This window comes from Pezoporus wallicus, unplaced genomic scaffold (assembly GCF_028554395.1).
Source record: "Pezoporus wallicus isolate ANWC-B61680 ecotype Strahan unplaced genomic scaffold, APGP_CSIRO_Pwel_v1 contig_11133, whole genome shotgun sequence".
NCBI lineage: Eukaryota > Metazoa > Chordata > Aves > Psittaciformes > Psittacidae > Pezoporus > Pezoporus wallicus.
Window position 1 is genome coordinate 2,297,966 of NW_026636583.1, and position 27,032 is coordinate 2,324,997.

General features: G+C 57.4%; 1 protein-coding gene across 2 annotated transcripts; it reads left to right on the plus strand.

Moving 5' to 3' along the window:
- The first annotated feature begins 496 nt into the window (after positions 1-496).
- ZNF512B (zinc finger protein 512B) lies at positions 497-26,845 on the plus strand. 2 transcript variants are annotated; one of them, XM_057400951.1, is made up of 17 exons: positions 497-539; positions 4,083-4,205; positions 5,715-5,794; positions 6,500-6,628; positions 6,970-7,142; positions 7,314-7,567; positions 8,287-8,358; positions 10,390-10,524; positions 11,631-11,755; positions 14,228-14,320; positions 15,090-15,188; positions 15,822-15,992; positions 16,643-16,834; positions 22,546-22,647; positions 23,994-24,056; positions 26,055-26,153; positions 26,449-26,845. In XM_057400951.1, the coding sequence occupies exons 2-17, from the start codon at positions 4,085-4,087 to the stop codon at positions 26,740-26,742; spliced, it is 2,202 nt and encodes a 733-aa protein (XP_057256934.1). In that variant the 5' UTR covers positions 497-539; positions 4,083-4,084; the 3' UTR covers positions 26,743-26,845. The 2 variants fall into 2 exon arrangements, with proteins under 2 accessions (XP_057256934.1, XP_057256935.1); XM_057400952.1 differs by lacking the exon at positions 497-539 and having other exon boundaries at positions 3,425-4,205; positions 15,822-16,106.
- Positions 26,846-27,032: the final 187 nt, after the last annotated feature.

Genomic DNA, 27,032 nt, shown 5'->3' on the forward strand with positions numbered 1-27,032 from the left:
GATAACGGGCAGGGCAGGATAACGGTCAGGGCAGGATAACGGGCAGGATAACGGGCAGGGCAGGATAACGGGCAGGATAACGGGCAGGGCAGGATAACGGGCAGGACAGCGCTGCCCGCACCCTGGAGGGGTGGGAAAGGGACCGGACCCGCCCCGCCTCGCCCTGCCCTGCCCTGCCCTGCCCGGGTCATCCCTCTCCGCGCCCGCCCCGCTCCGGTCCCAGCCCCGGTCCCGGTCCCGGTCGCTCCTCGGAGCCACGCGAGATCCGCGGGCGCGGGGCCGGTGCTGGGCGCGGGGCGGGCCGGGCCGGGCGGGGCGGGCCGGGGAGCGCGCATGAGCCGCGGCGGCGGCGGCGGGCGGGAGCGCGGCAGCGGAGCGCGGTGCTGCCGCGGGTGTGGGCGCGCCGGGGAGCCCCGCACGGCCCGGCCCGGCCCGGCCCGCAGCCGCGGGTGGCACCGCCTCGCCCGCCGGGGTGGGGTGGGGGGGGGGTGGGGCTTCCCGGCTCTGCGCGCCCCGCACCGCGGCCCGCAGCCGCCGAGGTAAGCACCGAGCTGCGGCCCGGCCCCCGCCGCCGCCGTTACCGACCCCCGCCCCGCAGCCCCCGGCCCGGCCGCGCCGGGGACCCCCCCTCCCTCCGCCCCGCGCTCAGCGCCCCGCTCCGCTCCGCTCCGCCCGCCGCCGCGTCGCCATTTTGCCGCTCGCTCTTCCCCTTCCCGGCGGCGCGGCCGGGCCGGGCCCGGGCCTCCCGTCCCCGCCGGCCCTCGCTGGGCCCCGGCAGGCCGCGGGCAGAGGTGTGAGGCCCGGTGCGGCCGCGGCGCCCCCCGTGTCCGCTGGGGCTGCGGGACACCCGCTGCCCGCCTCGGCGCGGCGAGGGCTCATTGTCCGCCGGGGCCGCGCGTGTGCTTTGCCCCCCCGGGGTTCCGTGCCCGGGGCTGGGAGAAGGGGAGGGATTGGCCCTAACGTGCTGCCGACACAAACTTCACCGTGCCCGGAGCGGGAGCTGTGCCCTCCGCAGGGGTGATGGAGCACGGCTGCCCCAAGGCACGGCTTTGCGGGGCGTCACCAGCGCCTCGGTCCCTCGGTGGGAAGCCTCCGGAGAGGGTGAATCTGATCCGTGCCAAGGAGGCTCCATCGGCTTCGTTCCCGGGAGGTTGCGGGGCCGTGGGTTCAGGTTGGCAGTGGAGTTGCAGAAGTGATGGGCAAGGCAGCGTCCTTTGGTGTCGGCATCCGCGCTGGACTTGTCGCATCCCTGCCCGCATCCTGCCTGGTCCGTGGCGCCGTGGGCAGGGGAGCAGCTCTCTCGCCTTTGGAGGTGTTGGTAAATTGGAAGACATCGATGGGTGGCCAGTTTGGGTCCAGAGCATCCATAGCGATGGGACTGGGTTGGGAGACCCGCCAGGAGAATCAGTGGTCAGCACCCATGGGTGGCTTTCCTCCTGAAGCCATGAGGCCATCGTGGAGCTGAGAGGGTCACAAGCATCCCTGGCTGTGTTTGCGCTCCTGCAGACCCGATCCGAGGTCACGGATGGGTATTCATCCATGGAATTAGCTGTCCTTTTCCACTTTATTCCCACTTTCCAGGCTGTGCATGGAGAGAAAGAGCCCACTGGGGCTGTGAGCGCCTGGGACACTGTTGTTCCTTAAACCGGGCAGAGAAGCACGTGGCTGTGCTGGTGGCTCCGGAGCGGTGCCCTTGGCACAGCGGGTTCCCAACCTTCTCTCCCTCTTTCCTGTGGCCACAGGCTTCCTCCTCACCCTTGCTCTCAGCACCACCAGCTCAGCCTCTGCTCGTCCCACGCTGGTCCCTGTGTTGGCACGGGAATTCTTTCCTGGAGCTGGAGTGGGACACTCGGGAAATGCTGCTGCAAACTTGTAAGAAGTCACCTAAGAAGAGCTGGAGGCTTGATCAGTGAAGTTCCTGCTATTCCGAACCTTCCCACACCACATCCTCACCCTGCCGATACCTTCTCCCATTGCTGGATGCAGAAGGGTTTTCACCATCACAGAAGCAGGGAAGGGCACGGGCTGTTGCCCAGTTTCAGCGTGTGTTACCCTAAAAGGAGTGAGAAGTTTGGACATCACAAAGCAAGAACCAACAAGGGGCTGTTTTTTGCTCTCTGCCCCCGGGGCAATTCCTCTGGGAGCTCTGGGGTATTTGGTATGGAAAAGCAGATGTTCAGAACCTCTTATGCTGGCTGGAAAGGATCCCTTTGAGAGGACAGATGTGTTGAGGGGCAGAGCTGAGCTGAGCACCTCGTGCTGATGGTTTTGGGCAGGCAATGTTGGAGGTGATGCTCAGCGTCGCTGCTGCTCCGGTGCCTTGGTGTGCGCTGCCATAGGGCATGCCGGGTGCAGGACGTGGGCACTTGGCCATCACTGGGGTCTGCCCTGTGCCATCACCCTTTGCGAGTGCTCCTGGAGCTGCCCAGCGAGGTGGACACGGAGGTTCGTGGTCCGACAGCAGCCCTGCACTGGGGTCTCATTGCTTGCTGTGCTGGTGGCCACCATTCGGTGTGTGGGGTCCTTGCTCTGCCTTTGCCCTGGTGCTCACAAGGGGCAGGGTTGCATTTCAGCACTGGCCCAGGTTGCTGTGTGCGTTCCCCCCTTGGTTTACACCCTGTTGTAAAGCACTGAGGTCTTGTTCCAGCTTTCAAGTCGCTGGTCTTCCGTGAGTCTTCTTTGAGCAGCTTGTCTGAGCATCACTGAGAGGTGCCAGGAGACAGCAGAGGAAGGAAGGGACTGGCATGTTCATCCATGGAGGGTCAGGGTTGGTCTCACACAAGTGAGAGTGGAGCTGTGATTTGGGAAGGGGCCGCAGGGATCCGAGCATCCCCACGGGCAGCTCAGGTCTCCCATCAGAAGACTCCAAGTTAGCTGAATCAACGCTGCCTGCGTTCACCAGCACACACCAGAGAACCTGTTGCCAAGGCTGGAATGTCTCGCTTGATCCCATTAACCTTTGTGTCCCTGCCACCACATACATGTCACCAGCCGAACGCGTGCCGGAAGCTTTGGCCAGCTCTGGCAGCACGTGCGCTGCATGTGATGGGCCTGATCCCGCATGGAAAATCCCTGGGGCACCTCAGAAAGGACTGATGGGCCTTTGTGTCTTACGTGTTGATGGCGTGGCCGATGAGCCGGGATGCTCTCCTGACCTCTGCATCCCTCTGGGGACAAGGAGAGGCAGGATGAATGCGGATGCTCAGTGCATCCAGTCCGTTGAGTTAAACGGTGCCAAGTGTGATCTTGGTTGGAGGAATTTGGGAGGAGGAATCAAATCTCTCTGTGTGGGTTGAGCATGGGTGAAGAAGTGATTAGTTGGCACTTCCCATAGTCACGCTGTCAGTGCCTGGCTGAGATCAGCGTCCCGTCCCATCCAGGGTCTCATCCATGGTGGTCCAGGGAATCACCTCCCAAGAGCCTGATGTTCCCAACACAGCCCCATCCTCAGATGTGTCCTTGCTTATGCTGTTGGGAAGGGAGGAAGGTGCTTGAACCCACCCCAAGGCACTGCCAAAGCAGAGGGCTGTCCTGCTGCCCGCTTCCGTTGGGAGCAGGCGTGGGCCTTGTGCGATAATGCCTGATGTTCATTATTTATAGAGCAGCCAAATTGAATTATTAATAGGGAAAATTCAGATAACGTCCCCACTCCTCAGTTTGTAACAGTTTCCCATTAATAAGGAAAATTGGAAATTTATCACTACATCTGCTCATTAAAACTCACTCCGGTTTTCTTTTTCCTTGGGTGTCTCAAATGAAAGGCGAGGAATAAACGACGAGGAGAAAGCCATTTATTCCCTGCTTCTCGGGGCAGAGGCAGCCCATCATTAAAGTCTTTGCTGTTGGATGTGGAGGGGAAACCAGCCTATAATAAAGCAGCTTTTCAGCCATGTCCGTTGTGGCGTTGCTCGACTCTAGAACAAACCCTGGGAATCGCGTCCTGCTGCTTCTCTCTGTGGGACTCTGTCGGCTGTGGGATAGAGCCCGGCTTTCCCTCCCTCCCCAGCAGCTCTCCTTGCGTTCAGCATGTGTTGCTCCCGGCTCCGAGGAGTGAATTTTAGTGCCTCTCCTGCTTCTTTCAGAGATGGCGGATTCCTATACCTATAAAGGTGGAAGGAAAACTGCAGGCTCGCACAAACCCGCTGCCAGCAAGGAAAGCAGGACAGAGACAAGGATAAACCCACCGGCAGAGCTGCCCAAGCTCGGTAAGGACATGGTTTTCCTTTCCGTGGAGGTGGATGGGGCAAAGGGGATGAGGCTGGGGGGCAGGATTGGGGGGGGTGGCTGCCATAATGAAGGGGTGTGAGTGCATCTGATCGTGCCTTTGCTTTAATCCACCGGGGAGAGCTGTGCCGGTCCAGTAAATCCCCTTGGAGCTGCAGGGGGAAAGGGAAGGGAGCGATGGAGCCGGTGTCTCCCTCGGTGGCTTAACGAGATGGGTGTCTCGCCGCTGTTTATCCTGCTGGTAGCTGAGTGGGACATCAAAGGAGGGAAAAGGCTTAAATGAGTTCAGCCCATCTGCTGTCTCCTGGGTCGGGGAGGCTTGTGAGTCGATGAGCCCCGGGGGAGCCGCTTGCTAAGGGCTGTCACTCTGATGGATGGCTGATTGCTCTATCCAGGAATCTCCAGGCCCGAGGAGATTCGTTTCCTTCTGTCTGCTCACACTGGGCTCATCCACAGAGGGGCTCTCACTGCCTTTACGGTGCTCAAAGCCAGGTTGGGCACAGGGGCTTGGAGCAAGCTGCTCTAGTGGAAGGGGACCCTGCCCGTGGCAGGGGTTGGAGCTGGATGGGCTTTGAGGTCCCTTCAACCCAAACCAGTGTGGTTCTGTGGTTCTGTGATAGTGAGGGGTTCCTGCACCCTGGGTGAGGGTCAGACCTCAGTGATGTATCTGGGACCAGGCACCCAAAATCAGCAGCTTTGCAGGGAAATGCCTGTGCCCTAAATGCTTCCCAAATGTCCCTCTTCCCTTGAGGGGCTTGAAGCTGTAATTGCTAACAGGGGGCTATAACTTATTACTGATGGGAATGAGCTCCAGCTGTCCCCAGTATGAGCATACCTGTGTTCAGGAGTGGTTTTCCCTGCACCACGTATTAGCAGCCCTTTTTTAGCCCTTGCTTCTGGCTTGGATGGACTGAAAGTGATGAGGGGGAGTGAAGGACACTTTGTGATGAAGATACTGCATTGTTCTCGCTGGGATGGGGCTGGAGGTGGAAATGGCTGACAGGGCTCGTGTCATCGGGGTGAATTAAGCTGGATGCAGTCACTTTGCTGGGATGCAGCAGCCTGTTGGCACAGGGAACATCCTTCCCAAGCCAGGTCTTGGTCCGGAGAAGGGATGGGATTTCTGTGCTCAACAGCCTGCCCAGACACAGATTTCTTTTGCTAAGTGGCGTAGTTGTTGAAGGATTTCTTCCAATGCAAGTGGAAGGATGGATTCCAAAGCACCCCGTGGCTGTGCTGAAACTGCTCTGTGGAAATGAAAGGAGATGTGTCAGTGGGTACCAGGAGAAGCCACTGCCTCCTGTGCAGGTATCTGCGGGTGTAGGGGCTGTGCACTGAGCTGCAGAGGAGCTGGCATTGCCTTCCAAAGGGGAATCTCCATCCTTGCCAGGGCAGGGACGCTCAGCCCAGGGCCCTGTGTGTGTCCATAGACTGCGTGGAGCGAGGGAAGCGGGATTGCAGCAGGTGATGGGCGCTGCCTCTGTTTGCAGGGAATGCAACCAGTGACAAATCCGAAGGCAGGAAGAAAGGACGACCCAAGGCTGAGAACCAGGCACTGAAAGACATCCCTGTAAGACCCCGGACCCTCTGCTCCCCAGTGCCCTCCCTGCCTTGCCCTCCACATCTTCCTGCACTGCATGCTCCAGCCAGCCCCATTCCAAGGTTAAACCTGCCCTTCCCGGGGGCTTAATCATCAGAGCAGCCTTGCTGTGGGCATAGCAAGATCTTTGCCCCTCCATCCCCTCCATGCAGGCATCCAGCATCTTCCAAAACCCTGGTTAGGGAACACAAACCCCCTCCGGGCTCCCCTTCCCAGCGCCATGCCCAGATGAGCTGGATTCTCTCACAGACACGTCAGGTTTGACTGGTGATCTGGGAAAGGGGTGATTTATTCCCCACAGAGTTGTGCAGTTTCATTCCCACACGGACAACACAGGGAGCAGTTTGTCAGGAGAGCGTGGCCATGGGGTGATTTATTGCCTAGATGAAATATGGGTGATTAAATCACTTAGGTGGCTTCTAGCCTGATTTATTCCCTTAGCCTGGCTGGGAGCGTGCGTGTGCTCGGGGAGGCACATTAACCTGTAGAGCCTGCAGCATCTGTCCCAGCTCCTCTGGCTGGAGGGAGCACCACTGCACTGCAACACAGCCCTGGGTTCCCTTTGGGGCTGGAAGGGTTGGACAGGGATGATCAGAAGGTCCCATGTGGCCCCTCAGGATGCAGCTGGACGCATGCTCTTCCCTCACCAACGCGTCTCGTGTCTCCTGTTCCCAGCTCCCCCTGATGAACCAGTGGAAGGACGAATTCAAAGCCCACTCCAGGGTGAAGTGTCCCAATGCAGGCTGCTGGCTGGAGTTCCCCAGCATCTATGGCTTGAAGTACCACTATCAGCGCTGCCAAGGGGTAAGGGGACCAGAGGGATGCCTCTCCTCTCCAGTGCCCTGCTCATACCTTACCCTCTACAGGGTAAAGCCCCTCTTGGGCCTTATACCACCAGGAGAAACATGACATTAAAACAGGGAGGGCATGGCTGGGCCAGAAGTGGTTCATGAGATGTGCATGAGGGAGACTGGGGTCCCTCCAGCTCAGTGTGAGGTTTGGCTTTGGGGATCGTGGGCTGTTGGTAACCATTTGGAGGGGCAGAAGGATGCTACCCGTGATGTGTGTGCATACCTGCATCAGGAAAAGCCCGTCCCTTTCATGGCCTCACATCCACGCTCCCCTGTCTCTCCCTGCTCACACAGGGTGCAATCTCCGAGAAGCTGACGTACTCGTGCTCGTACTGCGAAGCTGCCTTCACCTCCAAAACCCAGCTGGAAAAGCATCGGCTCTGGAATCACTTGGATCGGCCTGTGCCAACCAGCAAAGCAGAAAACAAAGTGCCCAAGGCCATTGGGAAGAGCAGTGGCAAGAAAAGGTACCAGGCTGTGGCTGGGCTGCGTGGCGGTGGTGTAGGGATAGCTGGGAGAAGGGGAATGTGCCCACCTCCATTCCCCATGATCCAGGCTGGCGAGGCGGGGGGGGGAGAGGTGTCAGGACATCTGTGTAACAAGCCCTCTTTAAACGAGCCCTCTGTGCTTTGCCCTAGAGCTGCTGAGAGTTCAGCTTGCCCCACCATCCATCCCAAACAGGCAAAGACGGACAAAGCCGTGGGCCAGGGCCACGCGGAGAATGGCGAGTGCCTGGCGGAGAGCAGGGAGAGCAAGGAATTCCACATCGCCGGAGCCGAGGCCATGGCAGCCGCCACCCCCACGGCCAAGTCCTCCAGTGGCAAGGACACCATGCAGCAGGGGAGCAGCCAGGCCTCGCTGCAGGAGGAAGACCCCGAGAGGATGAAGCACAGTAAGATTAGAGCCCGGGGCTACGCTGGTTCCAGAGCGCAGAGAAGGGGTGTCCTTGGGGAAGGGGCTCTGCTCCAGCCACTGCGAGTGTCTTCCTGAATGTTCCCAAGGTTTAGCATCCGGGTGACTTGCCCCCAACTCAGTTTCTTGTGGCTCCACTGGGACTTAAAGCCTGGTGGTAGCTGTGGTAGGTGTATGGGGGTCTCCGAGGTGCCAATACAAGAGGGACGTGGAGCTGCTGCAAGGGCTCTGCTCTGGAGCCAGGCTGAGAGAGCTGGGCTGGGTCAGCCTGGAGAAGAGAAGGCTCCTGAAGGGGAGAGCTTAGAGCAGCTCCAGTGCCTGAAGGGGGTGCAGGAAACCTGGAGAGGGGCTTTGGACAAGGGATGTAGGGACAGGCCAAGGGGAATGGCTTTAACCTGCCAGAGGGGAGATCAGCTGCTGAGGCTGTGGAAACCACTTGGCTTCTGGCACAAGACCAAGCCACCACTTCCACTCTTTGAAGGAACCCTGGATCCCGTTATTTCTCCTGGGGTTTTGGGGTGGGAAGCAGCATCCTGATGCTGTTTGGTGCCACATGTTTCATCGTGGTAAAGGCCTCCTCAAGGCGATCCACTCCTGACATAGAGCACGTGCCCACCCCATGCCCTGGTGCTGCTGGATCCCCCTGGCAGTGCAGGTATTTGACCAAATCTCTCTCTCTGTTTCTCTCTTTTGAGTCAGGAAGGAAACAGAAAACTCCTAAGAAGTTTACGGGGGAGCAGCCGTCCATCTCGGGGACTTTTGGGCTCAAAGGTAATAGAGGGATGGCTCCGGTGGCTCTAGGGTTGTAGCTTCATCGTGGGGTGTTTCAGGGAAGCCCCTTTCCCAAGAGCACTCCCTGGGGAGGAGGAACGTGACAGACACATGGGGACATCACATGGGAGGAGCTGGTGCCTTTGACCATAGGGGTGTTGTAAAGGGAATTGAAGGCGGCGGTGGAGCTGGCACTGGTAACAGCCCTGGCTGCTCTGCTTGGAAGCCTGTTGCTGGGAATTAGGGGAAAGAGGATAGGATCCGGGTATGTCCAGCTGTATCACAAGAGAAATGAGCTGCTGACACAAGCAAGGCACGAGAAGCACCAGCTCATCATCATCATCCCACCATCCTGGGAAGTCACAGCATTTCCAATGGCATCGAGGGGGGGTTCTGTGCCTAGAAAAGCTGCGTGACGCATCCATCCCTCAGATGATGCTCCAGTGCTGGTCGCCCACAGTCAAGAAGATGAATTCAAGGGAGAAGAGAAGTGTTGCTGGGATGTTTCCTGTGAGGAGGCTCAGGAGTTGCTGTTTCAGCCTGTCAAAGCAAGAGCAAGTGGGACTGTGCTCATGCTCCATAGGTATACCCAACTGGGATGGAAACCAGGAGCATCCCTGCTACGAGAGCAACTGGATTCGGATTGCCCATGAAATATGCTTGATGAGGGAAACAAAAAGTGGATTTCCAGGCAGGAGGCAGCGCCTTCCAGTGCGAGAGGCACTCGGGGGAGAGGCACTAATGGCTTTGAAGGACTTAAACACGTATTGACGAGCAGTCTGGATGTGGTCTCTGTGACTGCCTTTCCCCTTGCTCCTGGGATGTCTGGGGTTGTTCCCCTTAACAGCCCCAGAGACACTGCCACAGGCTGAAACGTCTGCTGTGGGTTCCTCAGGGAGAAGCTGGTCCCCCACTGACCCACTTCCTCAGGTGGAGAGTGAAGATGAGGCAGGCGTTTGCCTCCATCCCACTGGGCTCAATGTGGCAGTTCTCTCCCCAGAGACAAGGCTGCCACCAGCCCATCACGGGTGCTGTCTGCATTCAGACCCAGGCTCACAACCCACGCTTTCAGAGGGACGTGGACCCTCTGCCCCTCACGTTTTCCATTTCTTGGATATGCCAAAGGATTCTGTGTGACAGAGCAGGATCGGGCAGCACTGCTGCTGCTCGCAGGCTCCCAGCACGTGCTGACCCTCCTGCTGCTCACTTCACCCTGCTTGGTACAGGGATGATGCTTTGGTGGTTGGCAGCGATGCCTGTAGCAGGCTGAATGGGAAGCACATGCTTTGCCCAGGCAGGGATGAGGCACAGACAAGTTGGGATTGTGGATGTGTTTTGGGGAAGCTGGCGGGGAGCCTGGCACTCTGCCTGCACGGAGAGCCCTGCCTTTGATGCCTCTCTGCTTTGCAGGCAGGCTTGGTGACGGTCACCAGCAACCCAGGGAGCCAGACCAGCTTTCCTCTTCCCCATTTGCCTGTCATCCAGTCACCCCTCTTCTCCTGCTCCTTCCTGCCCCTTCCCAGCGCACACTGGGATGGGAAGAGATCCATGTGCATCATAACAAATGCATACAGATCCAGGGATGGAAGGTCCTGCATCTCTCTGGTGTCCAGGATCCCAGAGTTTACCCAGTTTTATAAGAGGGACCACAATTCCTTGGCGTAAGCGATCAGCCTCTCCAGTGCAGGAGCAGCAGCAGGAACTTCACTTTTATATCCTGCATTTGCTGCTTCAATTCCCCATTTCAGTTCGCCTCAAAGTGCCCTTCTGCCTCCTCCTGTCTTTCTCCCAGTCTTCCTTTCCAGCAGCACCCTACCCCACTTTGCCATGGTGTTTCCACAGTTCATAAACTGCCTGGGTTGGGGGAGACGATTCTCTTCGGAAACCACCCCAAGCTGTTACGATTGCTTGGCATGATTCTGGACCTGATCCCATGTGCACATCCTTGGCAGGGCTGCAGCCAGTTTGCTGCCTCTGGATTAGTGGAAGGGATTTTTTTCCCTTGCTAAATGGGAGTTGGTCTCTCTACAGGTCTCGTTAAAGCAGAGGATAAGGCAAAAGCTCATCGAGCCAAGAAGCTGGAGGGAAACACCAGCGTGGAGGAGCTCAAAAAGAAACCTCTAGGAGCTGCCGTGAAGAAGGAAACGGCTGTGCATCTACCAGCAGGTGAGGCTGGGGGAGGCAAAGCACGGGAGCAGGCATGTATGGTCCCCACTGTGGTCCCCACGTTCACCTGCAGGTCCCATATCCCTCCTTGCCCAGCTGGGTGAGCTTTCCAGCAGGTTTGTGAGCAGAAGCAGTACAAAATCCAGCTCTTTCCACCTGGCTTCGCTGTGGCCACACTTTGGGGCAGGGAAGATGGCATTTTTCTAACCATCATCTCCAAGAACGATGGCAGTGCAAAGCTCTAAGCATGGTTATGTCTTCTCCGAGGCGCATCCTACATCCTAGCACAGGTTGCTTGCCTTGCCTTAGGAGGTGTGACAGCAGGAGGAACGCAGGATGTGCGAGATAAACACAGCTGCAGTGCCTTGCACTGCTTTCAAATGCAAACAGATCACCCGGAGAGCTCAAGAGCTGTGCAAAGGCATCCAAATAAACAGACTTGGTGGGTTTGATTCAGGCCAGGCTTCCCTTGCTGGAAGCCCAGCATCGCTGTGCTGAGAATCAGTGTGAGCTCTGGACCTGGAGCAGGTTTTGACCCCATGAATCCCTTATTTTAGGTAGTTTTTAAGCCAGGCACAGCCATTCAAATAAGCAGATGCTTGAAAGCTAGCACTCCTCTTGCTGCCTGTGTGTCTGCTGGGAAGGGGATTGCACCCATCCCAATGGAGCCGAGATGCTCACCTTTGTTTTACTCCTGCTCATTGTTTCATGTGGCAGGGGGAGGTTATTCCACACATGGCAAGGTCAGGCAGCCAAGGACGTCATCATGTTTTAACTCCCAGCTTGCAGGATGTAGCAGGGTTGGAAAGGGGGGGGGAAACCTCCTTTTCCCTATCAAATGCCACCAGGTCAGATATATGAAGAGACCCGGGGACCAGTTTGTTCAGGCAGCTTCAGGAGCTGTGGGGCAGGTAGAGCTGTGTGGTTTGTGCCTGGTTTGGGCTTGACCTATGCCTGGGAGAGTGTTTCTTCTTTACCATCAAGAACTTTCCCCAATTCAGTGCTTTTTAAGGTGATAAACAAGGCTCACAGCAGGGTTGTCCTCAGCCCAGGCAGGCTGGGGGCTCTGTGGCTGGCTGTAACACCTCTCTCCTGTCCCTCACCAGCAAACCCTGAGGACCAGTGGCAGCGGGAGATCAGCGAGAAGGGAGAAGTCGCCTGTCCCACCTGCAGTGTTATAACCAGGAAAACTATCGTGGGGCTCAAAAAGCACATGGATGTGTGCCAGAAAGTAAGACTTGCTTTATCCAGTCACCCACATATGGATTGTGTAAGGGAGCGGATGCATAGGTGTGCCACTCATAAATGTGTACTGGTGCTCGGGGCTGGGGTTGATCTAACACTTGCTGGTCATCTTCAGAGGGAAGATGATTGCCTCGCATCGATTCAGAGGGAATTAGACACCTAATTCCCTGGAAGTGTTCAAAAACCATATAGATGGAGGCCCTTAGTGACCTGGTTTAGTGGTTTCACTGGGGTAAAGGTTGGCCTTGATGATCTTAAAGGTCTTTTCCAACCGAGATGCTGAACCCCTTTGTGGTCTGAGGCCCTGGCCCCGGTGTCTCCAGGTATTTCTAGTAGCTAAATGAATGGCTGTGAGGCTGGAGAGGCTGTTGGAGCTGTGTCTAACCTGGCCTCCTCCTGAGTGCTGGCTGAGGGATTTCAGTGTCCCACGCTTTGCATCAGGCCGGATAAATTGTGGCCGAATGAGAGCACGTCTCGGGGAGGCATCGTGCTTGGATGGGCTCAGGCGGGCTGTCAAGAGCAGGGCTTCAGTAACGGTGCAGTGAGCAATGGTCTCTGTGCCACGCCACCATCCATCAGAGCAGAGGATTACGTCCTCATCCGTCACCTGGCGCGGTGCGGAGCCAGCACCGCAGGAAGGCAACGTGGGATCGATGCCTCCTGCTTGGAAAACATGGGGCTGGGCTTCGATTCCACATCCATTTTCTGTGAATGCCCTCCTCAGCCTTTGCCTCTCGATTTAGTGGGAGGCTGCTCTCCCTTTCAAACCCTGGACTGCAGCGATGCTGGGCAGAATCAGAATCCTGCCTCCTCTGGTGTCCTCCGGGCTGCGGTGGAGTGGGATCTTGGCCATCACTGCTCATGTCTCCTGTGCTTTGGAGCATCTCCCAAGCTAAACCAGGCTCCATGCAGGCCTGCTGAGGAGCGATAGGCCACTGTAAATAAGCTTCATCCCTTCAAGTGGGTGTTTTGTCACCCTTCCTTGGGAGGGACAGTCCTTGCTGGGGCTGGGATGCTTCACAGAATCCCTGCCAGAGCAGTCTGTGGTCCATTGAGGACGGTCCCTAAGCTCTGGGTGTATGACCACAGGCCCAGCTCTCAGCATTTCACCTCTAAGAGGAACCTATGGCACATCCGTAGGGAGGTCCCACTGCTACAGGCATGTGGTATACCCACCAGAAGTGACCCTGGAGCAGAGGCACTCTCTCAGCTTGCTCTCTGCTTTAATGACTGAAGTATTTCTTAGCTGGACAATGGGAAGAGGATGTGCAGGCTCCCAGAACTCTTATAAACCAACAGAAATTGGTTTCTCCATTCCTTGCTTGTCGCTGAGCAGTCTGCTCTGTTTCCCTTGGGTTTGGAAAGGAAATAAGGGATGGGGACAGTGGCAACATGCGGGGGCCTGAAAGAGGCGCGAGCAGGTAAATCCTGCCAGTGTCCTGGGTCGGAGGGCTTGTTAGAACATGGACATGGCATTCTTCAGTGTGGACCTGAGGGGTAAACCCCAAATTGGCTGGCATTGGTATCTGGTGAGTTAAGTGGCTTTTAGCATCCACCCTGTTAGGATCAAGCGCTTGGGTCTGGAGCAAGGTAAACTGATGGGAGCACAGGTACATGTGAGTCGTTCCCAACTGGCTGCAGTGAGTTCATTCTTCATTTCCCCAGGACTTCGGGATGAGGAGGGATTTGCAGCTCCATCTTCATTCCCTCTCCAGCTTCTAGTCCAGGCTTGACTGAAGGGGGAAGTGGTGAAGGTGAAGCATCAGCCAGGCAGGAGGAGCAGGAACGGCTGCAGCCATCCAGGCACCAGTTCCCTGTCAAGACATCCTGTCTCTTGGTGCCCAGAATGTTCACCTCCTGAGTCAATACATGCTGGTACCTGCCCCAGCACGAGTCATGTTCTGCTTATTCACTTTGCAAGTTCCCCTTGCACATCGGTGTGTGCATTCAGTGCCTCTCCCCAGTCACTCAGGAAGCCAAGTCAGGTCAGAAGCAGAGCAATAGGTGGTGGCAAGTGCTCTGATTGTCCAGCAGCATCTGGATTTCAAACAGCCCAGGCACCCAGAAAGGGGTTTGTACACCAGCACCTGCAGTAGTTAATAGTGCTGCAGAGCACAGTCCTCTAACATACTGATAGATCAAAGCTGCTCCTCTGTCCTAACCCTTTAACAGGAGAACTCAGATACCGGGTCCAGATGTTTGCAGCCAGCGGGGCTTTAAATCTGCATCCAAAATGGAATGTTTTCCAAAGCCTGGGGCATGTGGGTTTGATAACGGTATCCAGGACCACAGAGAGAGCACCCCTGAGCTGCAGGCTGGGACTGGGATGGGCGACAGGGTTGCCTGCTGGGTCCCGCTGCTGGGTGCTTGCTGCCTATGGGGCTTAGTGACAAGCAGCCCTTGGAGGAATGAACGGTGGCCTCTGCCCCCCGGGGTGACTTGTCTTTGATTCCTTCAGCTGCAGGATGCCTTGAAGTGTCAGCACTGCAAAAAGCAGTTCAAGTCCAAGGCCGGGCTGAATTACCACACCATGGCTGAGCACGTCAGCAAGGTAAGAGCTGGGCTGCCCTCTTCTCGTGCCTCGATTCTTGATGCAGATGCAGGAGGTGAGGCTCTCAGCAGTCTCTTCCCTTTGGGTGAAGGAAGGGTTCACACCATCACCTTCACAGCATTTCCCATGCTGCTTAGTCCAGACAGTGGCCGAGCGCAGCCGTTCCTTCCCTGGCAGCTCCTTGTTGATCCTGGGAGCAGAGCAGAAAACACACCAGGATTTCAAATCCCGGGATGGGGGAGATGCAGTGAGTGCGGTGAGGTGGATTTTGAGTGGCAAAGCTCTGCCTCCAAAACCGCCTGCAGAGCCGGGGCTGATGGGCTCTGCCTTGCACGAACCTCTAAATCCAGCTCTCCACTAAGAAGCAGGCACAAAATCTCTCATGGATAATGTTTGGCAGGTACCAGTTTAGATGCTGTGCTTGAAAACCTGGTGGTGTACCTCCAGGATACCAGGGCAAGGCACAGCCTCATCTCTATGTGTCCTGTGCTTACCAGTTGTGACTTTACCTGTGCAGTAATCTCCTGCTCTTCAGTCTGGCTGGGGAATCCTCTGTGCAGGAGCTACTCCTGAGTTTCTCAACTGGCCCTTTGGGTGCCAGTGCAAGAAGGGCATGAGCAGGTCCGGCAGCTGACAGTGCAGGTGTTGGTGTGTGGTGAAGCAGTGGGAGATCCAGCTCTTCTACGGCAGAGCTTTCCCACCTCCTCCTGCCGCAGAGGACACGAGTAAATGGTTGACTCTGTCACTTCTGTTACTTCCTTGTTTCCAGCCTGTTCCTGTGGAAACCACTGGACTTGGTGAGCAGGAAGAGCGGGAAAGGCTGAGGAAAGTGCTAAAGCAGATGGGAAAACTGAAATGCCCCAATGAGGTACAAGAACGATTCCTGTTTCTCCTTCTGTGAAGGGTGGAAGGAGTGCTCCCCAGTGCAGAGGGAGACGTGCACTCTCCAGGCATCCCTTGGCACGTACTCCACTTCTCCACCTTAGCTCAGCCATCCCGGTCCCATCCTGCTGGCTCTGTGCGCTGGGGCAATGGGGCCTCCCAGCAGGAGGGGGGGCACAGGGCAGGTTGAGCAGCACCGAAGGGCAGGTTCTGCTTGCTGAGCTCAGGAAGGGGCAGAGCACAGCATCCAACCAGACCAAACCACGCTGAAAACGGTGGTGAGCTGCTTGCAGACAAGTCACCACCAGGGCGTGTGGCAGAGGCTTGGCCCTGTGGGTGCTTGGCTCAGTGCAGGCAGTGCCTCCCGGTGCCTCCTGTGTGTCTGTCTGGAGGGCTCTGATGCTGTGTCGGGGCAGGTAGAGCCAGAGACAGGGGATGCTCCCTCCGTCCTGCACTGCCGTGGCTCTTCAGGGGTGAGGGGCTGCTCAGTGATCACACATCACCGCAAGGGGATGGGTTGGTGGAGCTGTGTGTGGAGGGCTCTCCTTGGGTTGTGTTCCTCCCTGGAGCAGCGGCACATGAATCCCCAACCTTCCTTATCCTCTCCTTATCCCTGCAGGGCTGCGTGGCCAACTTCTCCAGCCTGATGGGCTACCAGTACCACCAGAAGCGGTGTGGGAAGCAGCTGGCCGAGGCCGACAAGCCCGTGTTCAGCTGCCCACACTGCGGCAAGAAGTACAAGTCCAAGGCTGGCCACGACTACCATGTGCGGTCAGAGCACACGGCCTCGGTGAGCCCCCCGGATGCCTCCACAGCCCAAGGAGCGGGGCCATCCCCCCCCACGGGGGACTGCAGAGCTGCAGAGCCTCTGGGCAGGACAGAGCCAGGCAAGGCAGGTGCAGATGTTGAACCGATGCTGTTGTCTCCTTCGCATCCCTGTGCATGCGGTGTCCGGGGGGGTGGAGGGGGGGACACAAGCTATAGACCCCTATGAAAAAGCAGGAGGCTGTTTATGGGAGCAGGATGCTCGGCAGTGTTCCCTTTCCCTGGTGCCCGCAGGGCTGTGCTCCAGTCCCACCCTGCATCCGTGCTGTGCAGGGAAGAAAACCAGAGCTCAGGCCACTCCCTCAGCAGTAAGCAAGCGCCGGCTGCTTGCCAGCACTGGGGTGGCAGGATGCATCCCTGGGGAGCATCCTTTTCTGTTCTCTTGATGCCTACTGACAGTGCATCCGACTCTAATAAACTCCCTAACTCAAATAAACGGAGACGTTTATACACGTGGGAGCACCAAAGGATGCAGTCAGTCTGATGTTGGTGGCTCTTCACCCCCCCCGCATGATGCAGGTCGTGCCAATGCGGAGCCCAAACCCCAGTATCCCATCGCAGGGGGAGCTCCTCTTCTCCCCTCGGCATCCCCATCCTGACTCTGTCTCTTTGCAGCCTCCGGAGGAGCCAGAGGTGAAGCCAGAGCCTGGTCCCATAGAAGATTTCGAAAGGACCCCGAGCGGCCGCATCCGTCGGACGTCGGCACAAGTGGCTGTTTTCCACCTTCAGGAGATAGCCGAGGATGAGCTCGCCAAGGACTGGACCAAGCGGAGGATGAAGGATGACCTGGTGCCTGAAACAAAGCGGGTGAGGAGCCTTTGTTTCTCCTCTTCTCTTGCAGCAGCTGTACATGGAGCTCCTGGGAGGAGGCAGCGTGGCTCAGGGCTCACGTGTCTTGTTTCTGTGCGTTAAATCAATTAGCTCTGATGGCAAATCTATTGCTAAAGAGCCCACCCAGCCTCAGCAGTCTGGAGGCTCTATAAGAGCCTGGCAGCCTTGCCCGTTCCATTGCCAGGGCTCAAGTCTAAATGGAGCAAAAGGTGATGCTTTGTGGGCAGTGCAGGGATCAGAGGGTGTTGTGGAGAGAGTTCAGCTCTGGTCCATGCTCAGCAGTGAAGATGGCACTGGCAGCCAAGAGGAGTGTGTGGAGAGAGTAGAGGTGGATGTGAAACCATTTCCCTTCCACTGCCAGAGAGCGAAGATGCTCCAGGCGGAATTTCCTCCCTTCCACATGGAGGTGATTCCCAACGTAAAGGGAGCTGGAGCCTGGAGCTGCAGCATGCAGTGGTGCACATGTGTCCTGGTGCTGTGAGATCTGTGTGGCCAAGTCGGTGCTCTGCTAGAAGTGAGCTTCATGGAGGCATCGGAGTAACACGGTAACCCGAACATCCCTCCTGGCTGTGGGAGGAGGTGATTCCTGGGAATGTCCCGAAGATGAAATTCCCTCCAGGAATGCTCCTCCTGGACCATAGAGGGAACGGAGCAGCAGCAAATCATAAACCTCTTCAGTGTAAATGGGGGAAAAAGAGGAGTTGGGGGTTTTTAATCCTGTGGTCGATGCTTTTCGGTGAGCACCAGGACTGAGCCCAGAGGCGCCGCGTGAGTCTCGGCAGCCTTTTCCCTGCAGTTAGATCCCAGGTCTTTCCCTTGCTCCGAACCCTTGGGCATCTCCTGTCCCGTGCTCTGAAATTCACCGTTGCAAAGATGGGAGCAAGGGGCAGAGGGCAGCGGGATGAAGCTTTGCGGCAGCAGGAGAGCATGGCAGTGCTTCTGCCACGAGCACACCCAGTGCAGGACAGCTCCAGCCCAAAGGATGGACGGGAGGAAAGGAGCCCAAGTGCCAGAGCCAGCCTGGAGGAGCGATCCCCAGGGACAATGCGTGGCACCACAGCACAGCTTCAGTCAGAGCGCCTGCCCTGTCCTGGTGCATGTGTGTCCCCAGCAGAAGTGCTGCTCCATCATCCTGCAGAGAGCTGGAGCAGCTCAGCCTCACTCAGCTCCCATCCTGCACGCAGTGGGCAGGTGAAACCAGAACAGAAATAAACCAGCATCTCCTTTACCCTCCCGGGCATCCCGTGAAGCAGCTGATGCAGGAGAGGATCCAGGCATGGTGCTGCCATCCGCCCTGAAGCAGAACTGAGGCTTTAGGGCCACAAGTGATGCAAACCTCAATGCTTTGGGTGCTGTTGCTGCTTTCCAGATGCCTTCGGCTGCGCTGCATTCATAAGGTTAAAAACTCAAGCCCAAAGTAGCTGTTTCATTTTGCATGCAGCGAGAGGGGAGGTGTGATGCTCTCTTCTCCCCCTTCCAGCCTCAGCGCTTGCATTCCTCTTTCCTCCTTGAATTGCTCCCCTTAGTCTTGACTTTGGGCATTTTCTGTTTGAATGGAGGGAGTCCCAGGAGCTCCAGGCCTGGACAAGGGGCCCATGTGCAAGCTGACGTACAGAGGCATCATAAATGAGCTGCTGGCATAATCCTGTGAGAAATGCTGCTGCTGCTGGTGGTTTTTATGAGGCATTTCTTGTGTTACGTTGAGTTGAGCGCCATCTCAGCACTAAAACCCAAAGAGGGTCGTTGTGAGCTTGGAGGAAGCAGGGTGGCACTGAAGATAGGCAGTGGGAGAGCTGGATTTCAGAGGAGGTCAGTGCAGTGGGAGCTGCCTGCAGGTACATCCTGCAGCGACTGTCACGTTCCCTTGACAACGCTCACATCAGCTCTTCAAGTCTGTGCCATTCTTTCCCGACGAGTGATGCTGGGAGGCAGGATTTGGCTGGGGGGGGAGCCTGCTGTCTTCAGCACGCTTTGTGCCTCTCATGCATCGCTCAGGACCCCTCGACGTTCACGAGTTGCTTCAGATCAGAACGCTGCCCTGGCTTGGACCTGGGGAGAGGGGGGTGTGAGGGATCAGTGCAGATTTCAACTGCTCCTGCATCATCTCAGCAAGACCTGGGCACTTCCAGAGATGGATGCTTCCCAGCTCTGGCCTGTGACCAGTGATGGCTGGATGCGCCCAGACGTGCTGCAGCACAGGATGCGCTCCATCCCCAAGCTCTCCAGTTACCCCCCACAATCCCAGCAGTCAACATGGCTTTCAAGGGAGCTGATGAAGAAATCCAGCCCTCCTCTCCATCCCTTTGCCAGGCAACAATGCTTTTCCCTAGGGAGAGGCAAACAGCTCCTCAGCAAGCCGGTGGGATACAGGGGTTCACAGCCCCACTGCAGCCCCTGCACCATGCTCTGCCCTCGTGGCCACGTGGCAGCCAGCCCTGGCCAGGGAGAGGGCCGTTGGGTTTGGATCCCTTTGGTGGCCCGTGGTGGGATGCGTTTGCCTTTCCCCTGGAGGGTGGATTCCTTCACACCAAAGCAATGGCATTAGAATAAACGATTGCTGCTCCATCCCAGGCCCTGCGCTGCTCCATTCTGCACTAACCAAATCCAGCACTTCTAAATATACACTGGAGCCTTCTTTTCTCGCTGGGATCTTTCTTTGCCTCTGGATAAGCTGAAACAGATGGGGTGTTTCACAACGGCCGCTTGCTGGGGATGGCAGATGGGGAAGGGCACACCCCTGCTGCTTTTCTGGGAAAAAATCCCCTTTCCAGAAGCTCCAGGAAGATGATGCTGATCCTCGACCCTCCTCTGGCCTTCGCTGGGGCCATGGCGTGACCAGGAGCATCTCAGGGCTGTTGTAGAAGGAGCAAGAGGCCAGCGGGTTCCTGGCTTGGTGGTGCAGGCAGGCACTGGTGGGTTCTGGGGGGGTGATGTCCTTACCCATTTTAGAGGCTGCACTGGGAGAAACAGTCTCCTTGAGCAGAGGGAAGAGGCATTTAAGAGGCAGGAGGGGAGAAAACACCGTGGACATCCCACAGTTTGGTTGTGTGATGCTTTCCCTGTAGAGCTCAAGGTGGGATTGCTTGTTTCAAGGTGCTGTGAGCTTTGCGCTGGAGATGGTGATGGCTCCTGCAGCCCAGGCAGCTGCTGTGTTGCAGAGAGGAGGATGCAGAGCTCTTCTATAGGGTGCGAGGGGATCCTGGTTACATCCCAGTGGCTTGGGTTTGGGTGTTGCTGCAGCAGCCTTGGAGACTGCATGTCTCTGTGGGGCTGGGCACTGTGTTGTGGGGTAATGAGGGTCCAGAGCAAAGGGCTGCCATAGGCAAATAACGAAGCTAAAGGGGAAAAGTCACCTCCAGGCTTGAGCTGTTAAGAAACCCCCTCCTGGCAGCAGGCTGCATTCCAGAGCAGAAGAGCCCGGCTCGGGTTTGTCCCCCAAAACAATGGCCCTGTGATCTGGGCAGGCACCAGGCTGAGCCCTGTGGACTCATGTCACTGATGGGCTGAACCGGATCCCAGCTCAACGGGGACCGGTCCATCCTTCCTCCTCCCGCTCATGGTGTCACCCGGCCACCCGGAGCCACGCAGGGGACCCAGCTGCCAGCCAGCACCCCTGGGTGAGCCTTGGCCTCGCATCCAGGACAGCATCAGCCGGGGTTTCCATAGGGGGATGCGAGAGCCTCGCGCTGGGGACCTCGGAGAGGCTCCAGGGGCGCGTTGTTGGCCGGGGCCGAGGCAGCTGCATGGTTCTCATTTACTGCTCTGCGTTTAGGGGAAGGGGAGAGAGCCTTGAAATATGAAAGTTAATGAAACAAACCCATCAGTCAAAGAAAACGAGCCCTTCCCAGCCCAGCATCCTTCGACTGTTCACAAGAGATGGGCCGCAGCCAAAACCGGTTGTAATCGTTTAATGATTTGGCCATGAAGATTTTCACTTACAGGCTGTTTGAGGAAAATAAATGGGGGGAAAAAAAAAACCAACCCGGAGATTTAAATATTCCATGCCTGGGGCTCCCTCTTAATAGAGACATAAAGATGACTTTGACATTCCCAGAACCGCAGCGCCCTGGGAAGGCATGGGATTTGCATGTTATTGTACAGGCCTGCTGGAGGAGAGCAGGGAGGGATTCTTTCTCCAGAGTGGGAAGCTGGAGCAGCAGAGTCCACGTCTCTGAACATCCCCCCCCCTTGTCTCCTCCCCAGGGATGTGCAGAGGGAGAGGCTGTTGCTGGGGCTGCATGCGGTTCCTCTTTGCTCATTCGTGGGGTTGGTTGGGTTTGACTCTCGGTATCAGTGGCAGAAAGGGACTCCTGTGTTCTCCCCTGGAGGTGCCATTGCCTTCCTCAGGCTGGGGACCAAGCGGTTTAGGTCCGTGTACCATCCCAGAGCTTCAAAGAGCTGGGCTGGCATCTCCCCCGGCCACGGAGCACAACAAGAGCAGCACACTGGGGCTCGGGGCATCTTCGCATCCAGTGCTTAGGACACCACTGCACAAGGCCCTTTGCCCCTCACATTGAGCCTGGCTCTCTCCAGGCTCCCTTCCCCGTGGCCACGTGCCGAGGTGGGCCTGTGGATCACTTAAATTCAAGTGGAAATGAGTGGTTGGTGCCCGAGCACTTGGTGAGAGCTCCTCTTTGCAGGGAGGTTTGGGAGCAGCCTCTCTGGGGGAGCTGGACAAGGGTAAATCCATGTTCATCAGCACATTCAGGAAAGCCTCCGCTGGAAAAGAGCTCCAGCTGCCTCCCTGCAGCATCAGAGCCAGGAGCTCCACGTCCTGGGGGTGTTTCAGGAGCAGAGCCTGGGTTTGCATCTGTGTGAGTGTTGTTTGTGCCTCCTCCTTGGCCAGCCGGATGCATTGAGCTCAGAGGTGCCTGTGCTGTGAAGTCCATCACTGTGCAATGCCATGGGCAAAGCTCTCCCAGCTCTGCTCTGAACTGGGGCAAGTCTGGGGCTGGAGATCCAAAAGCCATCGATCCTAGAGCTCTCTAGAGCTGGGAGACCTGGTTGTGCAGGCAGGGGCTCAGTGTCCCCTGTTGATGGTGACACGGGGACGGGCAGAGCCCAGCCCCACAGGTAGGAGCAGGCACAGGGATCAGGCAGCACAGAGATGCCACGGCCACGTTTGCTGCTGCTGCCCATGCAGCAGTGGCACTGGGAAGGCCGAGTCTCTGTGCTGAAGCTCCGAGTCGTTAATGAAGCAGTAATTAAAAGCACTTGGAAAGAGCAGCCCTGCCAGAAGGAGAGGCAGAGACACAAGAGCCTTTCATTGTTCAGTTGTGCCCATTCATGGATGGAAAGCAGCCATGGAGGCTCTCGGTGTCCATCCCCTCTGTTTGCTCTCCCCGTTACAAAACGTGGCAGAAGGGGTTTGCTGATGGGATGCACTGAAAACGCAACGGGGCATGGCCCTGCAATGGGGCATGGACCCGGGAGCGGGAGCAGGAGCAGGATCGTCCCCTCTCCTGTTTGCCATCAGCTGGAGGTGGCTGCAGCACCCCTGGCTCCTGCTCTGGTGTGCCTGGAGGGAGGTGACATCCCTGGGGGAAGCCTCCCAGCTCATTTTCAGCTCAGTTTCACTTCTCCTGGGGTGGGAGGGGGGGGAAACAAGAGCCATGTGAAGAGCAGGGAGCCCACCAAGGCCCACACTGGTGTGTGCAGCTCTGCTCACTGTCTTCTATTGTTTGCAGCTCAACTACACCCGACCGGGGCTTCCAAAGCTCAATCCCAGGCTGCTGGAGAACTGGAAGAATGAAGTGAAGGAGAAGGGCCGCATCAACTGTCCCAACAACGTAAGGACCGCCTCTGCTTGTCTCTGGCCTGGCCGGTCTCAGTCTGCAGGAGGAAAGGGGAGGTTTGGGGGCACAAACCCACCGAAGCCAGGTTCTGTTGGGCCCCAGATGGAGCTGGTAGAGGCCCTCCTCTCAGTTCATCTCCGAGGTGGCTGATGTGCCTGGTTGAAGCGTATCCCACCTTTGGTGTGCTCCAGCCACTGGGGTTGGGGATGAGGCCACCCTCTCCCCACGTTCCCTTCGGGCTGATGGTTTAGTATCACCCCATTCAGGCTCTGGAGCTGCCTTTGGGAAGCTCCCGAGATCCGGACAGGGTGAAGGCTCCACGTTCTGCCCTCCAGAGCCTTTTCATGGGGGGAACCTGCTTTACCCAGAGCCAGGCTGGGGCTGGTTTGAAGCTGTTTCCTTTTGAAGCCCTGCGACAAGCACAGACCCCGGGGATGTGCTCCATGGGCTCCATCCTGCTGCAAAGCACAGCCTTGGCCTGAGCTAGCGGGGAGGTGACCTCCACCCTGGTGCTGGGCCCTTGGTTTATCATCTCAAACAAAGCCTGGCTAAGGGGGGGTCTGAAGGAGGCCTCGGGGGGATGCTCTGGCTGGTGAATGGCACTTTGAAACCGGTCATGGAGAAGGGAAGGCTGCGTGGAGACCTCAGAGTAGCTTCCAGTATCTGAAGGGGGCCTATAGGGATGCTGGGGAGGGACTCTTCATTAGGGACTGCAGTGACAGGACAAGGGGTAACGGGTTCAAACTGAAACAGGGGAAGTTTAGATTGGATCTAAGGAGGAAATTCTTTCCTGTGAGGGTGCTGAGGCACTGGAATGGGTTGCCCAGGGAGGTTGTGAATGCTCCATCCCTGGCAGTGTTCAAGGCCAGGTTGGACAGAGCCTTGGGTGCCATGGTTTAGTGTGAGGTGTCCCTGCCCATGGCAGGGGGTTGGAACTGGATGATCTTCAGGTCCTTTCCAACCCGAACTGTTCTATGATTCTGTGATTCTCTGCTGCTGCCAGGGTGATTTCTGTCTCCATTAAGCATCTGCTGTGGCTCCAGGAGCTCCTGTAGCCCAGCAGGACCCTCCCGGCCGCTCACAAATGTACGTTTTCCATGGAGACATTGAAAGGAGACGTTTGTCATCCCGTTGCAGAGGGATGTGCCCACATGACTCCCATTAGCACTAATAGGAAACGTGTGACCAGAGCCCTCCGCGTCTCTGAGAGCATTAACCTCACGCTGCTCAGCCTGGACCCGTGGCCTTGCTGGCACAGCAGGCTCCTGGCCCCGGCGCAGAGGAAGGCACGGAGCCGATGGGGGGGATCGTGGCAAACCCTGCTTTGTTTCTTCCTGCAGTGCTGTGAAGCCATTTACTCCAGTGTCTCGGGGCTGAAAGCTCACCTGGCCAACTGCAACAAGGTGGGTCCCTCCGCTCACAGCCTTGGGGTTGGGGTTTTGGTCCCCCCCTGCCCCGGCTCGTTTGGAAGCAACAGGCCAAGGGGCAAGGGCACAGGTTGAAGGAGTGTGGCCACTGGGAGGGCTGGGTGAGCAATGCCGCTGTCACGGCTCAGCCTGGTGTTGCACCATCCCCGGCAGCTGCTCAGCCTCAGCACCATCCTCATGGGCAGGATCAAAGCCCCAGATACAGGCAGATGAAGGCAGAGAGGCTGGAGCTGAGAAGGGATGGAGGGGACTTGGGTACTGGTCCAGTCTTGCAATGCAGATACCTCACCCAAGAGCCCAGACCTCTGGTGCATCGAGTGCCTTTGGGACGGGCAGCATCCTCCTGCCTCAGCATCCCCATCCCACCACAGCTCCTCCTGGGTTCCTGCAGCCCCTGGGTCATGCACAAGCCTTTGGCTACCCAGCGTGACTGCAGCAGCTCAGAGGCAGGGAGCTGGGCGCTGGGAGCTGAACCTTCCCAAGGCAAATGGGATCAGGAGTCTTTCTCCACAGCCCTGCAGCCCCTCTGGGAGCTTCCCCAGCAGGAGGGATGCTGGTGTGGTCCCTGCTGGGGATGGAGCCGAGGCCGAAGAGGCGGCTCCTGCTCTGTGCAGGGCTGAGCAGCAGTGCTGTGAGCTCCGGTGGCCTGCAGCCACCACAGGGGAGGGATGCAGAGCTCAGCGTAGGTCCCTCCGATTGGAACTGAGAGCTGGTAAAGCTTCAAGCATGAAACGCTTCCAGCTGCAGCTTCCATTGAATGGAGCTTCCAGGAGGCAGCTCCAGCACATAGCCCGTGGTTATTAAAAACACAAACTCCAGCGCTAGCTGGAACATCAGCCCCTAATGAGATCATTTAGAAAATGGGCTGCAGAGATCCGGCAGAAGGGGCTGTGTTTGGGCAGGATAAAAGTGCAAGGAGAGGAGGGCAGTTCCTTTGCTGGCCTGCAGCACCAGGCAGCCCAGCAGCAAACGGGGCCGTTTCCTGCCTGGTTCTGTGCGCTGAACACGCTGTTGCCAGCAGGACTCTGCCCTTACAGAGGATTTAGTTTGGCAAAGGACCCACAGCCCACCAGATCTGCCGTAAATCACAGCCCCTCCAGAGCTGGGCTGTGATTCCTGCTCTAAAACCCTGCAGAATTGGTTGAAATAGAGCGAGAGCCTCGCTGAGAACAGAGGATGCTCCCAGGCAGCACCCGGTCCTCAGCGGGGATGGATGCTCCACGCTGATGCCTCTTGCTGAAGCCAGCCTGCAGCAGGGCCAGCCCTGCCCGCATCCTGCCTGCTCCTGAAATCAAAGACCTGTCTTAAGGCCAGATTTACAGCACGGAGGAATTCCCAGGGAGCTCATACATCGCCTGGAGGGGCCCATCCATAAACCCCTCGTCAATAGAGAGCACATTATCTCTGCGGGTGCCGTGAACTGCGGCAGAGCAGGAGATCAGTCATCCCCACAAGGGCCCTAATGACAGGAATCCAGCAGTGGCTGCATCTCCGACAGCCTCCGAGGGAAAGGAGGTGAGTCTGTTGGACATCAGTGAGATGTGGTTCAGCCCCAGGAGATCACAGATCTGCTGATGGAGAGGAAATGGGGCAATCACTCGCCCCCCCCCCTGCCCCGGCAGCCTCCTGCACACCCCGGGGGCACACACACGGTGTCAGTGGTGACTTGAAATTGGTGCCTGGGACACACAGGCAGCAAAACCTGCTGCTCGCTGCTTGCTCACAGGGCCTGGCACTTGGATGCTTGACCCGGTGCCACCATGGGGACTGCTGCAGCACAACCAGCGTGGGCTGAAATAGATGTGGCACTGAGGGCTGGCAGAGATCTGGTGTGTTAGGAATGAGTGTTTCTTTTCTGTTTCTCTTTGAGGTTTAAGCATCAACTTCCCCTCGAAGAGGGGGAGCAGGATGGAGGGGGGGTCACCATGGTTTTGGCTCTGCATGTGGCTACAGGAGGATGCTCTTGTCTTGCAGGGGGACCACTCGGTGGGCAAGTACCGCTGCCTCCTGTGCCAGAAGGAGTTCAGCTCCGAGAGTGGGGTCAAGTACCACATCATCAAGGCTCACTCCGAGGTAAGGAAGCGGATGGGGATGCTCCGGGCTGGTTTGTGCTCCATCACACCCATCCTCGGGCTGCCCTGCTCCATCCATCCATGTCTCCCAAGAGCAGAGACAGCAGCATCAGTGCTGTGATAATGCAGGAGGGACATCCCTGTCCCCCTTTGGGTCCCTGTCACACATCGGGCCCATTGTGGCTGCTCAGCCCTGGCCAGCAGGGCAGTGATACCAGTGGGGCATGAGGTGGGCTGTGTGTGATGGCCACAGCCCCAGGACGGTCCCTAACCCCCGTGTCCCCCCACGGGCACAGAACTGGTTCCGAACCTCCTCAGAGGCCAGCCGGAAGAAGAAGAGCAGGGAACCCCTTTCCTGCAGCAAAGAGGAGAAGAAGAAAAGCACAAACGGGAAGAAAAGGGGGAGGAAACCCAAGGAGAGGCCTCCGGAAACGTCCCCGAAGGGCAGAGAGGCCGTGGCAGCAAAGACTAATCACAAGAAAACCCTCGAGCACTGGGAAGGCTCCAGAGGCAGCCCCGAGGGGGACGAGCGTGGCCCCAAGCCCCCGAGCCAGCGCAAGGCAGGAGCCAGTAAGATGCCTGAGAAGTGAGCAGCTCAGAGACTCCTCTCCGAGGATTCGTTTACAGCCCAGGGTAACAGGGTGGGGGGGTCCCGGTTTTCTGTCCCCCCCTTCAAATCCCACCTCCCCCCCCACCCCCTTTTTACAAAAAAAAAAAAAGAAAGAAAAGCAAAAAACAACAACAAAAAAAAGGGGACAGAAAATCCCATGGAACCACTTGGAGCAAATCCCGGCCCTTGTTTCACACTGGAAAAACAACCGGATCGAGCAAGCTGGACCGTTCTCCACCCCCTGCCCATGTACATACCCCCCATCCCTCC